The sequence below is a fragment of the Leptodactylus fuscus genome, chromosome 9 (genome assembly GCF_031893055.1).
Source record: "Leptodactylus fuscus isolate aLepFus1 chromosome 9, aLepFus1.hap2, whole genome shotgun sequence".
NCBI classification, from domain to species: Eukaryota; Metazoa; Chordata; class Amphibia; order Anura; family Leptodactylidae; genus Leptodactylus; species Leptodactylus fuscus.
In genome coordinates, this window is record NC_134273.1 from 8,147,950 (window position 1) to 8,162,952 (window position 15,003).

General features: G+C 45.5%; 1 protein-coding gene across 1 annotated transcript in view; it reads left to right on the top strand.

Moving 5' to 3' along the window:
* The window catches only part of ROR1 (receptor tyrosine kinase like orphan receptor 1), a 171,192-nt gene that overhangs the window by 98,444 nt on the left and 57,745 nt on the right, over positions 1-15,003 (top strand). The window contains exon 2 of the mRNA XM_075287943.1: positions 2,909-2,980. Within this exon, the coding sequence (XP_075144044.1) occupies positions 2,909-2,980 (72 nt within the window). The remainder of the gene's footprint in view (positions 1-2,908; positions 2,981-15,003) is intronic.

Consider the following 15,003-nt stretch of genomic DNA (forward strand, 5'->3'; position numbering starts at 1 on the left):
CAATCATTTGGAAAATTCTAATATTTATTTTTCATATTTTTTTTAAATATTTTGTTATATTATTTTCTATTACTTTTTATAGAATTATAGAGGAGGGGTCCTCTGCTTAGAACTCTCATCCCTTGGCCAAAGTGGAGTGTACTTATAAAGAGGAAGACTTCTCCTGTACTGAATTATATAAATAATCCATTGAGTTGGGCACGTGTAATGCTTCTTTTCTCCTGTGGTGGCGCTAATTTGGTATACCAAATTTTCCTGGAGGTCCTGGCAGGGGGACAAATTATAGCCAAGGGACTTTCAAGAACGCGGATATTGTCCAAATCTGAGAACCCAGAGCAGAGTTGATGCCTGTGCATGGATAATGATGTATATGGTGTAAGGATCTGAGGTTGAAGGGAGTCTGTGTCCAGAACCTAGCTTATCAACTCAGCTTGCAGATAGATAGGTTAGAGTCAGCTGAATCAAACAGTGTTTACCTTTTGTGAATCGGGGCCTCCATTGCTGAGATATCGCTGTTTTTGTCAATGTGCAGATTAGCTCTTTGCAGCAATGGCGGCCTCTTTACTGTAATAGAGTTCATTTGCATATTGACAAAAAAGATGATATCTCAGCAATGGAGTCAGCGATTTACAAGGCGAAAACATTGTTTGATTCAGGTGACCCTTACCGATCCATCTGCGGGGCCGGGGTGATATGCTTGGTGAGGTGACACACTCCCTTTAAGGTCAGGTCAGGTCATAGTCAGGGAGATTTACGGCGATTTCTGCAGTTCTTCACTATCCACAGACTCATACATATATATTAGATCAAATATTAGGCTTCTGATCCGACCCTCACGATGGTAGGGGAAGATCTGACTTGTTCCTACCGCCCCGTCTCGCTGACACTTGTATAAACAATCTCCGGCACTGTCCAGATGGTCTGCTGTCCCTCTCACGCCGGACAATATGGGCCTTGTATGGAAATCGTATGTCACGCCAGACGGGGCTGAAAATAATAAGCGTTTTTGCAGTCGTTCAGGAAGTGTATGGAGTCGTTGATGTGTCCAAAGGCGATGCAGGCCCTTCCCGCTGACAGCCAGAGCCAAATATTTATTGTCAGGATAATTGGGGGAAAATAATTCAGTGCGGGACATTATTGGGAAGCAGGTGCAGCCTGGACTGGGAGGGGCGCGCACCTAGAGGGGGGGACTGCACCCAGAATCTGCTCACCCCAGGTGTCTCTAGCAGCCGAGCTGTTGGGGGGCTCACATTCCTTCTTCTACTTAGAAAGAAATGAGAATTTGATGTATTACTATAAAACTGAGTAGATTTGTCTTTTAGGAATCTGGGAAAGCTGGGTGGCAACTTCAGTAGAATCCATAGCAGCTGCTCTATGCTGGCTCTTACTCAGCTTTCCCAGGAACAGACAACAGTCAGAACACAGCCAGGTTTCTGCAGGTTGATTCCCATTATATATTATCTATATCGTCTGCAGAGGTCAGCAGTTTTTGGCTTGTCAGATTTTGTGGAACTACAATGACCAGCATGTTTATATAATTCTATGGAAAGTCTGCGTCGTGCAACGGTACATGTTGGGAGTTGTAGTTTCACAACAGCTGAAGTACCAAAGATTGCTAAGACTCCCCCTAAGCAGTCAAAACCCAGCTTTCCCAGAAACAGAAAAGCTCAGAAACCAGCAAAATTCTTCTACGTTGATTCATATTAACATTTACTTATCACACTATATATAACTATATAACCTTTGGCTCTCTGGATGTTACTACAACTCCCAGCATACTACATGCACCTATATGGAAGGTCTGAGCACAGCTGAACAAGTGTGCATGCTGGGAGTTGTAGTTTCACAGCAGCTGAAATTCTAAAGATTGCAGACCTATGTGGAGTAGTGTTTGCTGCCAGGGGTAAAACTGCAATTCCCAGCAGGCATTGCCAGCCCAGCTTTCCCAGAATCAGATATACCTAAAAATCCTTGACAGAAGATCTTTGTCCCTTCTGGATCAGACACCGTCCCCTGTACAGTCAGGTTTAAGGTGCTGGAGGCCTCTGGAACATCTGTCATCGTCTCCGGGGTGGTCTGATAGATTTTCTTAATTTATGTCTTATCATAAAACTGGTCACAATGAAGGCTCAGATCAGACTAGAACCTCATGTAGAGATGAAGCCGGCAGGAAGATAAGATCGGGGTGGAAGAATGTCAATGGGGGACATTGTCTGATACACAAAGTATGCAGCATGGACCTTGGGAAGAAAAGAGAATTTGTGTTTTCGGGGCCTGTCAAGAAGATTTGGTTATTTATCTAGTATTCATGTTTATGTAATGTAGGCCCGTCCTGTTTAACATGGAAAACATTGTATCAATATTGTAACAGGGGCATCCGGGGGAAGAACTCGCCTTGAAATATGATTTGTGGGGGGCTCAGTGTCTGCGGCCCAACAGCTCTATGGTAGAGGGGTCGGGTCATGTGCCGTGGGGGTCTGACCTTACAGGACATACTCTGCTACATCTGTATATCACTCTTTATATAGAAATATTGATAATGTTTCTAAGTCTTATAATGTCTTTATAGAATGTCTAAATTCTAATTGAAATTCTAATCTAAATATTCTATATAATGAATGTATAGTTCTATAGTGTGATATGGGATTCATCTATTGATATATATTGATGATTTATAGTATCATTTATAAATATACATTTCATCACTCTATATGACTTTCTAATATATAGCCGCCCCGTTTCCGTGTCCATGCGCCGCGGCGCTCGCTATCTCTGGAATTAGTTAGATCTCATTAGTTCCTGGTAACTCAATATCTCTCGTATGATTTCACCTGGCCTCGTATATTCAGGCTCGGTGGCAGCCCATAAATTGATGTATATTAAATATGTCTTGTTTTGTCCCGCACAGGAACTGAGCTGACAGTTGACGCTGATTTACAGCCTACCTCAACGTGGAACGCTTCAAGTGACCTCGACAAAGGTGCGTCCCATCATAGCGGGCCGGTCCTGCAGGCAGCTGCGTTCATCTCGTAATCGCTCTGACATTTAATTAGTGATATTTTTGGTGATTTGACGGGATTTTTTTTTTTTTTTTTTTTTTTTTTTATAAAATGTTCCACATGGTGAAAATGTTTCAAGATGTCTCGGACCTCAGCGTTCTGCAGCTTTGTGAGGCCTGGCTTGTATTATGGAGATAGCGGGCACAATTGGGCGGCTTGTTGCTTGTGCACATTTATAATTGCAGCAATTATTTTGTACTTACACCATGCCCCGTACCAGGCCGCAATGACGCCATAGCCCAGTGATGACCCATTTGGTATTCTGGGTTGTGCCTGACATGATTGCCAAGATCTTCAATCACACCATGCAGATTTGGCGCAGATTTGGTGGCGTCATTGCCAATGTATAACCCTTTTTATTGCCCCCCAGTATATTACAGGGAGCCTAGGTGCTTACTTGTGATCTGCCCCATATTCACCTTATGGACAGCCCAAGACTTTTCCAATTCATACACTAGAACTGGAGCTGAGCTTCAGTATTAGGGTGCATTCACACGGAGTAAACGCGCTGCGCAATGTGGCGCGTGTACGCTGTGGTTTTTTTATGGTGCGCGAATACGCCGCATTATCGCCTCGTTTACGCGGCGTAATCGCGCACCGTAAAAGAACGCAGCGTACACTCGCCTAAACGCGCCGTAAACGCGTCACATTGCGTGGCGCGTTTACTCCGTGTGAACGAGCCCTTACACAGCAGCACAGAGTGTTTAAGAAGTGGAGAGTGAGTATATGGTGTGTGGCCTGTCAATGCTTGTGATAATGGTTAAGAAGATAGAACTGCATGTGACAGATAGAGGAGGAGGGATAAGTGACGGGGACCCTGTCCCCAGCAGCACAGAGGATGTTAGGAAAGGAGCTTGTTCTGATTATAGCAGGACACATGGTGACCATGTTCACTGTACAATGTGCCGTAAACATTTTTGGCTGAAGCCCCAGGTCACGTCTCTTCTAGATATTACCATGCCCATAGGGTCTTGCCTATATTGTGATATAAACGCTAAATCTGCTGGCCGCACCCAAATTATGGGCATAAGGTGACTGCTACCCCCGTGGGCTAGGAGATATGCCTACTCTTCCAGGAGAGGTCACCCTTTTTTGGGGAGCCGTCAGATTTAGGCCATTAATTGTAGTGTAACAGCAGGAAACCATGTAGGCCCTAACCTGGCAGTGTTGGTTACCCATAGCAACCAATCAGAGCTCAGCTTTCATGACTCAAGAGCAGTAAAAGAAGTGAAAGCTGCTCTGTGATTGGTTGTCATGAGTCTGCTATAATCAGAAGGGAACATGTTGTCGTCAGTGACTCTCAGTAGTGCAGCCTCAGGCCTTGGGCCTGTAACTAAACTTAAAATTTTGTATTTGTCCTGCAAACACCAGCGACGTTCAGACAGCAAACGACCAGATCTGAAGGATGACACCAGCGGCCAGGAAGGGATCTGCACTCAATACTCTCCATTGTTCTCTAATTTGCCGTCACCGCTGACCCGGCGCGTCAACTTCCCCGCTGAAGAGCGGCTTCTTATTGCCTCATAAATTCAGCACATGTGGAAGTGACCTAATCCGATGGTGATAGCAGTTCATGACTCCCTGACACATGTCAGGTACAGGTGGAGCAATTTTCCTGCCTTTGATTGACGGGTGGAAATTGGACGCAGTCCTGCGATGTAATATCTGCGAGGATATGTTACATATTAATTATAATGGTTGGAGGTTATATACCGCCTCATGTTCTCCATTATATAGAAATACCAGGTCAACATCACTGAAAGACCAGGAAAATATTATAGAAAGGGGCTCCATCGTTATTTCTCTATCACTGACTATGTACAGTTCTCTCTCCAAGATTAAAAGGCACAATTACACCCCTTCTCTCTCCAAGATTAAAAGGCACCCCTAACATTAATTCGGCCCCCCTTTGTTGCACCTCAATAGTATTAATGCCCTCCCTACAGTAATAGTGAACCCTTACTCCTACAAAGTAAGATGGCCTCCTCCTTACAGTAATGGCGCCCCTTAGTGATCTCCTCACAATAACAGTGCCCTCTTTGTGCCCTCCAAATACTAATAATGAACTCTTACCCCTTCTCACTAATAGGGCCCCCTCCTTACAGTGATAATCCCCTTTAGTGCTCACCTTACAGTAACAGTGACCCCTTAGTGCCCTCCCTACTGTAAAAGTGCCTTTGCAACTGCAATGATGCCCCCTTAGTGTCATCCTAAAACTAATTTGGCCTCCTTAGTGCCCATCCAGTAGTAATAGTGCCCTCCCTACAGTAATGGCCCCCATTAGTGCTCTTCTCACAGTCACAGTGCCCTCCTTACTGTACTGGTGCCCTTGCAACTGTAATAGTGCCCTCTTCACATTAATAGTGAACCCTCAACCATACACAGTAATAGGGCCCCTTCTTACAGTAATAACCCCCCTTAGTGCTCTTTTTGCAGTAACAGTACCCTCTTAGCTCCCTCCTTACTGTAATAGTGCCTCCTTAGTGCCCTCCTTACTGTAATAGTACCCCCTTAGTGCCCTCCTCACACTAATTCAGCACCCTTATTGCCCCTACGGTAGCTATAATGCCCTCCCTACAGTAATAGTGCACCACTTAGTTCCCTCCTCACAGTATTAGTAAACCCTTACCCCCTACACAGTAATAGTGCCCTCCTCACAGAACTAGTGCCGACTTACTGCGCATGCACAATAACAGTATCCCTTTACTGCCTCCACTCAATAGTCCCCCCCTAAGTGCGGCTCACACAGTACCAGTGTCCCTATAGTACCCTCCACACAATGATACTGTTCCCCTCTCCCCCTACAGTAATAGTGCCCCCTTATAATGAGCCCTTACTCACCCTATACATTAATAGTCCCCTCCTTAATAAAATAGTGCCTGCCTTACAGTAATACTGCCCCCTTTGTGCCCACCTAAGAGTCCTAGTAAGCCCTTATTACCCTATGCAGTAATAGAGATATAATGCCAACTTACTGCACAGTAACAGCGCCCCTTAGTGTCAACTGGAGATTAAGGGATGGGCATGTTGAAATTCAACATGCTCGATCCTTGATCGCTCTCCTTCCTCCAGTACATTTCGATGCTCAGCCATTCCTGCCCAGATCTGGGTGTTTGACAGACTTTAGTCTAATCGTTATGGCCATGTTTGCTTTTATAGGCTTACCGTCCCTTTAATACCCTTCACTCCATTGATATTGATTCTCTCTAAACTTTTGAACTTTTTATCCTCCCCTTTAATTCTTGTGTTAATAAATAACTTTTACCCGATAAACCGGAACACAAACACGTCTGAAATGCCCAATTAACTTTTTTATTTCTCTTTTTTTCAGACCTTTAGTAAATCACGCCCAGCGCAGCGGCCGGCCCGCACCCCCCATCCCCCGGCCCCGCACCCCCCATCCCCCGGCCCGCAGCCATAAATTACCGGGAGTTTGTTTAAACATTATTGTAGATGCAGAACATTTACTCCTTTTGTTTTCTTTTCCATTGGAGTGGAGGGAACGGCATTTTCTATGATAATTTATTTATTTTTTTTACTACCCGTCTATGAATATTTATAGGCCGCACAATACTGTATCACAAATCACAACCCCAAGTCACCGCCGGTAATGTTATTCTCCTGGGGTCCATTCATCTCACACGGAGCGCTCGTAAATAACTAATTAAACACATTATATTAATAAGGGCTGCCCCGGCTCGCCAAACACTTTTTTCGTTCCTTGGCGACGTTAAGTGATGAAGAGGTCAAGAGACTTGTCCCATTATAGGTTTCTGCTTGAAGTCATATGACACTGCTGTTAACCAGACGCTTAGCAGGTAAACTTGGGGCTAATGGAACCCAGAGTCAATAAAAGCCATATGTCTTAGTGTCAGAATAATAGTCGCTATTTTTGAACTTTTTGCCATTAAGTTCCCGCCGTTGCATTCCATAATGCCCAATGCTAATAGACTCTCTCCCGGGCGTCCGCAGCACAGAGAGACTGGAAAATCCCATTAAGATGTTACTCCGACCTAAACACAAGTATTTATGGGTGGAATATATGGGAATGTTTAAATATAACATTGGGGGCAAACTTGTCCCAGTTTAGGTGGTCTTCATTTAGGACCAGGATGCAGTTTAGCAAAGAACTCAGACAGTATAAGATGTTATATATGTAGAATGATATAGGTCACAAGGCTTGCAAATTTATTGTAGACTGTGTATATCTTTATAGTAGTTGGATCTCTGCTTTACTGACACAAAGCTCCAAACCCTCTACATAGATGGAGACTTAAAGGTTGTAATATTCATGACCTATTCTTAGGATCAGTGGGGTCAGGGGTGTGAAAAGTAAACATGTGACCCCATAGCAAAAATTATAATGTGGCCCTAATATACCATGACCAGCTAAAGCAGCAAGATCAGAACCTGAAAAGTGTATGTTGTACTCCTTTATACATTGGGTTAAAACGCTTAGTGATGTCACAGTACAGAGATAATACACACAGTGATGTCACAGTACAGGATAATACACACAGTGATGTCACAGTACAGGATAATACACACAGTGATGTCACAGTACAGAGATAATACACACAGTGATGTCACAGTACAGAGATAATACACACAGTGATGTCACAGTACAGGATAATACACACAGTGATGTCACAGTACAGAGATAATACACACAGTGATGTCACAGTACAGGATAATACACACAGTGATGTCACAGTACAGGGATAAAACACACAGTGATGTCACAGTACAGAGATAATACACACAGTGATGTCACAGTACAGAGATAATACACACAGTGATGTCACAGTACAGAGATAATACACACAGTGATGTCACAGTACAGGATAATACACACAGTGATGTCACAGTACAGAGATAATACACACAGTGATGTCACACTACAGGATAATACACACAGTGATGTCACAGTACAGAGATAATACACACAGTGATGTCACAGTACTGGATAATACACACAGTGATGTCACAGTACAGGATAATACACAGTGATGTCACAGTACAGAGATAATACACACAGTGATGTCACAGTACAGGGATAATACACACAGTGATGTCACAGTACAGAGATAATACACACAGTGATGTCACAGTACAGAGATAATACACACAGTGATGTCACAGTACAGGATAATACACACAGTGATGTCACAGTACAGAGATAATACACACAGTGATGTCACAGTACAGAGATAATACACAGAGTGATGTCACAGTACAGGATAATACACACAGTGATGTCACAGTACAGAGATAATACACACAGTGATGTCACAGTACAGGGATAATACATACAGTGATGTCACAGTACAGAGATAATACACACAGTGATGTCACAGTACAGGATAATACACACAGTGATGTCACAGTACAGGATAATACACACAGGGATGTCACAGTACAGAGATAATACACACAGTGATGTCACAGTACAGGGATAATACATACAGTGATGTCACAGTACAGAGATAATACACACAGTGATGTCACAGTACAGGATAATACACACAGTGATGTCACAGTACAGAGATAATACACACAGTGATGTCACAGTACTGGATAATACACACAGTGATGTCACAGTACAGGATAATACACACAGTGATGTCACAGTACAGAGATAATACACACAGTGATGTCACAGTACAGGATAATACACACAGTGATGTCACAGTACAGAGATAATACACACAGTGATGTCACAGTACAGAGATAATACACAGAGTGATGTCACAGTACAGAGATAATACACAAAGTGATGTCACAGTACAGGATAATACACAGAGTGATGTCACAGTACAGAGATAATACACACAGTGATGTCACAGTACAGAGATAATACACAGAGTGATGTCACAGTACAGGATAATACACACAGTGATGTCACAGTACAGAGATAATACACACAGTGATGTCACAGTACAGGGATAATACATACAGTGATGTCACAGTACAGAGATAATACACACAGTGATGTCACAGTACAGGATAATACACACAGTGATGTCACAGTACAGGATAATACACAGTGATGTCACAGTACAGAGATAATACACACAGTGATGTCACAGTACAGGGATAATACATACAGTGATGTCACAGTACAGAGATAATACACACAGTGATGTCACAGTACAGGATAATACACACAGTGATGTCACAGTACAGAGATAATACACACAGTGATGTCACAGTACTGGATAATACACACAGTGATGTCACAGTACAGGATAATACACACAGTGATGTCACAGTACAGAGATAATACACACAGTGATGTCACAGTACAGGATAATACACACAGTGATGTCACAGTACAGAGATAATACACACAGTGATGTCACAGTACAGGATAATACACACAGTGATGTCACAGTACAGGATAATACACACAGTGATGTCACAGTACAGAGATAATACACACAGTGATGTCACAGTACAGGGATAATACACACAGTGATGTCACAGTACAGGGATAATACACACAGTGATGTCACAGTACAGAGATAATACACACAGTGATGTCACAGTACAGGATAATACACACAGTGATGTCACAGTACAGAGATAATACACACAGTGATGTCACAGTACAGGATAATACACACAGTGATGTCACAGTACAGGATAATACACACAGTGATGTCACAGTACAGGATAATACACACAGTGATGTCACAGTACAGGGATAATACACACAGTGATGTCACAGTACAGGATAATACACACAGTGATGTCACAGTACAGGATAATACACACAGTGATGTCACAGTACAGAGATAATACACACAGTGATGTCACAGTACAGGATAATACACACAGTGATGTCACAGTACAGGATAATACACACAGTGATGTCACAGTACAGGATAATACACACAGTGATGTCACAGTACAGAGATAATACACACAGTGATGTCACAGTACAGGGATAATACACACAGTGATGTCACAGTACAGGATAATACACACAGTGATGTCACAGTACAGGGATAATACACACAGTGATGTCACAGTACAGGATAATACACACAGTGATGTCACAGTACAGGATAATACACACAGTGATGTCACAGTACAGAGATAATACACACAGTGATGTCACAGTACAGGATAATACACACAGTGATGTCACAGTACAGGATAATACACACAGTGATGTCACAGTACAGAGATAATACACACAGTGATGTCACAGTACAGGGATAATACACACAGTGATGTCACAGTACAGGATAATACACACAGTGATGTCACAGTACAGGATAATACACACAGTGATGTCACAGTACAGAGATAATACACACAGTGATGTCACAGTACAGAGATAATACACACAGTGATGTCACAGTACAGGATAATACACACAGTGATGTCACAGTACAGGATAATACACACAGTGATGTCACAGTACAGGGATAATACACACAGTGATGTCACAGTACAGAGATAATACACACAGTGATGTCACAGTATAGGATAATACACACAGTGATGTCACAGTACAGAGATAATACACAGTGATGTCACAGTACAGAGATAATATACACAGTGATGTCACAGCTGATTAAAGGAGCTGCAGCATCTGCATAGTGGCTGTGCCCGATACTACAGCTCAGCCCCATTTATTAGACTTTGATTAAGCCTGTGATTGATGGGCTGATGTTCGATCCCACCGATCTGATGTCCTTAACCAGTTTACAGGGATCCCTAACAATTCTCTGAAATCTCTGAGTGAACCTAACAAGGATCTGTCCGGTCATCCCGCAGGGCCCCCACAGCACTAATAACATGACACAGCTCCCTGTGAAACCAATGGGCTGCCCATGTGATGCACGGGCTGGGTCCTCCCGACCAAGAGACACTCGCTGTATTCATTCTGACTTGACCGTCCTCCATATATGGACATTTCAAAATTAGACAACCCCTTTAAGGAGCATTATCACCCCGTAATGTATACGTAGGTCTAACGTCAGCTCTGCTGCTCCGGCGTTGTGGATGGAGCTGCCCTTTAAACACTCCTTGATGTTTGTGAGCAGGGTAACGGATCATTGAACCTCCTGTTAATATTTTTGTTATCATTTCTCCTTGTAAGATGACCCAGATGGTCCTTACAGCTGCACGTCCAGCTGTGCTCCATCCCCGCCGGCTCCATCACAGTTTTGCAATAATTCCCAATTTATAAAAAAAAAAATGAAAGTGGGTTGGGGGAGGGGGTATAACCTCATTCAACCTAATAGTGTTAGACAGCTATCACATTAGCCTTGTTTCATCGGGCCTCTCATGACTCTGATTAGGTATGTGCTGACTGCTAGATAATCGGAAAAGTTTGTCTCTCCGTGCATATCAGGAATTCTCCGAGTCCAACTTCTGATATTCATCGTAGTGGGGGATAAATTATTAGGCTGAGTCCTCGCGGCCCCTCCTTCCTCGGCCCGACCGCCAGAGATAAGGAGAAATAACAGAGGTTCAGTCTGCAGAATCTGAAGAACACCGTAGACTCTATGGGGTAGACTTATTAAGACTGGCGATTCGCACGCCATTCTCACTAAAGGGGACAAGGCGTGCCGATTTATAGACACCCCCGCCTCTTAGTAATTTAGGTGCGTGCCTGTGCCGAAAACTGACCCATTTTAAGAAGGATCACGTCCCGGATATTCGCAGCCGTCACTTCCCTAAGTGGTTCCACAGCGTCAATCCAGTTGCTAAGTCCAAGGGAGTCTCGATTGCTATCCACCGTTCCTTACAGCACGAGGTCCTGGACACCTGTATCGACCCTGAGGGTAGGTTCCTCTTCTTGAAATTGCGTACGGGCGGTACGGTTCTCACCGTGGCCGGTTGTTATCTCCCGAATCAGGGTCAGCTGGCGTTCTGTAGATCCCTTCTCCGCAGATTGGCAGACTTCAGCGAAGGGGTTGTGGTTTTGGGTGGTGATTTTAACTTCGTCCTGGACCCTCAGGTTGACTCCTCCCCCCGCGCCCCTCCCATGCTCCCTCACAATTGCGCCGTTTATTGTCGGCCCTTCACAATTCCCAACTGGTTGATGTTTGGCGTATCCTACATCCTCAGGGTAGGGATTATACTTACTTTTCCCCGGCTCATAATTCGCATAGTCACATCGACTTTTTTTTGACCAGCCATCACGCCCTGTCTTGGTCCCCGGCAGTCCGTATTGACTCGGCTCTTTGGTCGGACCATGCCCCTGTCCATTTAACATTGGACATCCCTGGTTTACTGCGGCGCCCTTTCAACTGGCGCTTGAACGAGGGCCTGTTGAAAGATATCCCCTGTAAGGAGGCTGTCGGGGAGACCATCCGGAATTTTTGGCTGGATCACGCTTCTGATCCTACTTCCCTCCCTATGCAATGGGAGGCTTTGAAGTGCGTGGTAAGGGGGGTCCTTATCCAGCATGGCGCTCGTCTCAAGAGAGAGCGAGCCGTTGGGGTTGCCACCCTTTTGACCCGGATCCATGATCTGGAGTTATCTCATAAACAGTCCGGCTCCCGCTCAACCTATACGGAGCTTCTTAATGCTAGGGAGGAACTTCGCGCCCTCTTAGATGGGAAATATTTGCGCTTCCGGGACCGCGTTAAAAAACATTATTATGAGTTTGCTGATAAATGTGGTCGGTCGTTGGCTCGTCGTCTTCATCCGCGTGATTCCCCTGCGTACGTTCCGCGTCTGCGTACGGATTCGGGTGGTCTCGTTCACAATCCCTCTGACATTGCCGCGGGGTTCCGCTCGTTCTACTCAGACTTGTACAATATTCACGGTCAATACGCGGATTTGGATCCGTCCGTGCTTAGAGGTAAGATCCGTCAGTATGTCTCTGACACTGCTCTCCCTTCCCTCTCTTGTGACGATGCGGAAGCTCTTGAGACGCCGTTCTCGTTAGAGGAAGTTGCCGCGGTAATTCAGTCCACGCCTGCGGGTAAGGCGCCGGGTCCCGACGGGTTCACTGCTCATTTTTTTAAATGTTTCAGTTCTCTCCTTTCCCCGGATTTGGCGCGGGTGTTTAATAGTGTGGGGGACTCGTCTCCGTTCACCACGCAATCCCTGTCTGCTCTGATCACTGTGATTCCTAAGCCTGGTAAAGATCCTGTATGTCCGGGGAGTTACCGGCCTATCTCCTTAATCAACATTGATGTGAAATTGTATGCAAAATTGTTGGCTAACCGTCTTTCTCCTTTCATGCCCGCTTTGGTTCACAGTGATCAGGTTGACTTTATCCCGGGTCGGGAGGCGCGAGATAATGTTTGCAAAACTGTTTTGGCCGTCTCGGTTGCCCGCTCCTCTGGGGTTCCTCTTTGTTTGCTTTCGCTTGACGCCGAAAAGGCGTTCGATCACATTCACTGGGGATTTCTTAGGGAGACTCTCGCACAGATTGGGGTTGGCTCGGGATTTTTGGGCAAGATCTTGGCTCTCTATGGGGCTGCGTCGGCGCGTGTTCGGGTGAATGGCGTAATTTCAGATCCTTTTCCGGTCCGGAACGGTACCCGCCAAGGTTGCCCCCTCTCGCCGTTGCTTTTTGCTTTGGTGATGGAACATCTGGCGGTTGCTCTGCGTTGTTGCCCCGATGTTCATGGTATTCAATTGGGATCCCGTATGGTCAAGGCGGCTCTATATGCGGATGACCTTTTACTGTACGTCTTGGAACCGCGGGTATCGTTTCCGGCGGTCTTGCGTGAATTTTCCCGATTCGGTGCCCTTAGTAACTTTAAGGTCAACTTGTCCAAGAGTGAGGCCCTTAATGTTTCGCTTCCCTCTCCCGAGGCTGAATTCCTGGCGCAGTCTTTCCCTTTTCGGTGGCAACCTACCTCCTTCACATACTTGGGGATTCACATTTCCCCTGATCCTTCTTCCCTGTTCCAGCTTAACTATATCCCGCTTCTGGACTCCATTGCTGCTGATCTACGTTCTTATGGCGCCCGCCTCCCCTCCTGGTTTAGCCGAATTCATGCCCTTAAGATGGATGTCCTCCCTCGGTTCCTGTACTTATTCCAGGCCCTTCCCATCCCTCTCCCACGTGCTTTCTTAGCTCGGGTACAGTCTCTGTTTGGGAAATTTGTGTGGGGTTCCTCCCGGAGCAGACTTGGGTTTAGTACCCTTGTCCGGCGCAAGTACAGGGGAGGCGTTGGCCTCCCGGATGTGCGCCTTTACTATCAGGCCTCGGTCTTGCTTCGTTTGTTTGATTGGCAGTTCCGTCGCCGTGATAAGCAGTGGGTCTCCATCGAATTTGACCTGATTTTGTCCTCGTTGTCCTCTTGGCCCTGGATTCCACCGCACTTTCGTCCCAAATCCCCTGGCCTTTACATCCTCCCTTCGCACTTCCTGAAAGTGTGGGATTCGGTTTGTTCCTCTGGCCGTTTGGCCCGTGTTCCGGGCCCGCTGACTCCCCTCTTTGACAATCCTATGTTCCCCCCTGGCTGTTCGGTTGATCGGTTCCTTTGTTGGGACAGATTGGATTGTACTTGTCTTCAGGAGGTGGCGGGCGATTCCCCGCTCCTTCCTTTTGCCCAGCTATGTAGTTCTCACCCCGACTTGCGCCTCTCATGGTTGGAGTATGCCCAGCTTCAATCCTTTCTGCAGCGGTTCTCGCTCACTTCTCGCCTCTCTTCTCCTGCCTTGGCTTTGGAATCCTATGTCGGGCGACGGTCCTCCCCTCCTCGAGCCCTTTCACTGTTGTACGACGTGCTCCTCTCGGATGTCACTGCGGAACTCCCCTCATACGTTGCCGCCTGGAATGCCGATCTTCCTGTGAGTCTGTCGTCTGCGGATTGGGACAGGTCCTTCCTGCTCTCTCACAAGATGGCCCTCCCGTGTAGCGCTCAGGAAAGGAATTATAAGATTCTGTCCCGGTGGTATAGGTGTCCAGTGCTTCTTCATAGGATCTTTCCTGCTGTTTCGGACTCATGTTGGCGCTGTG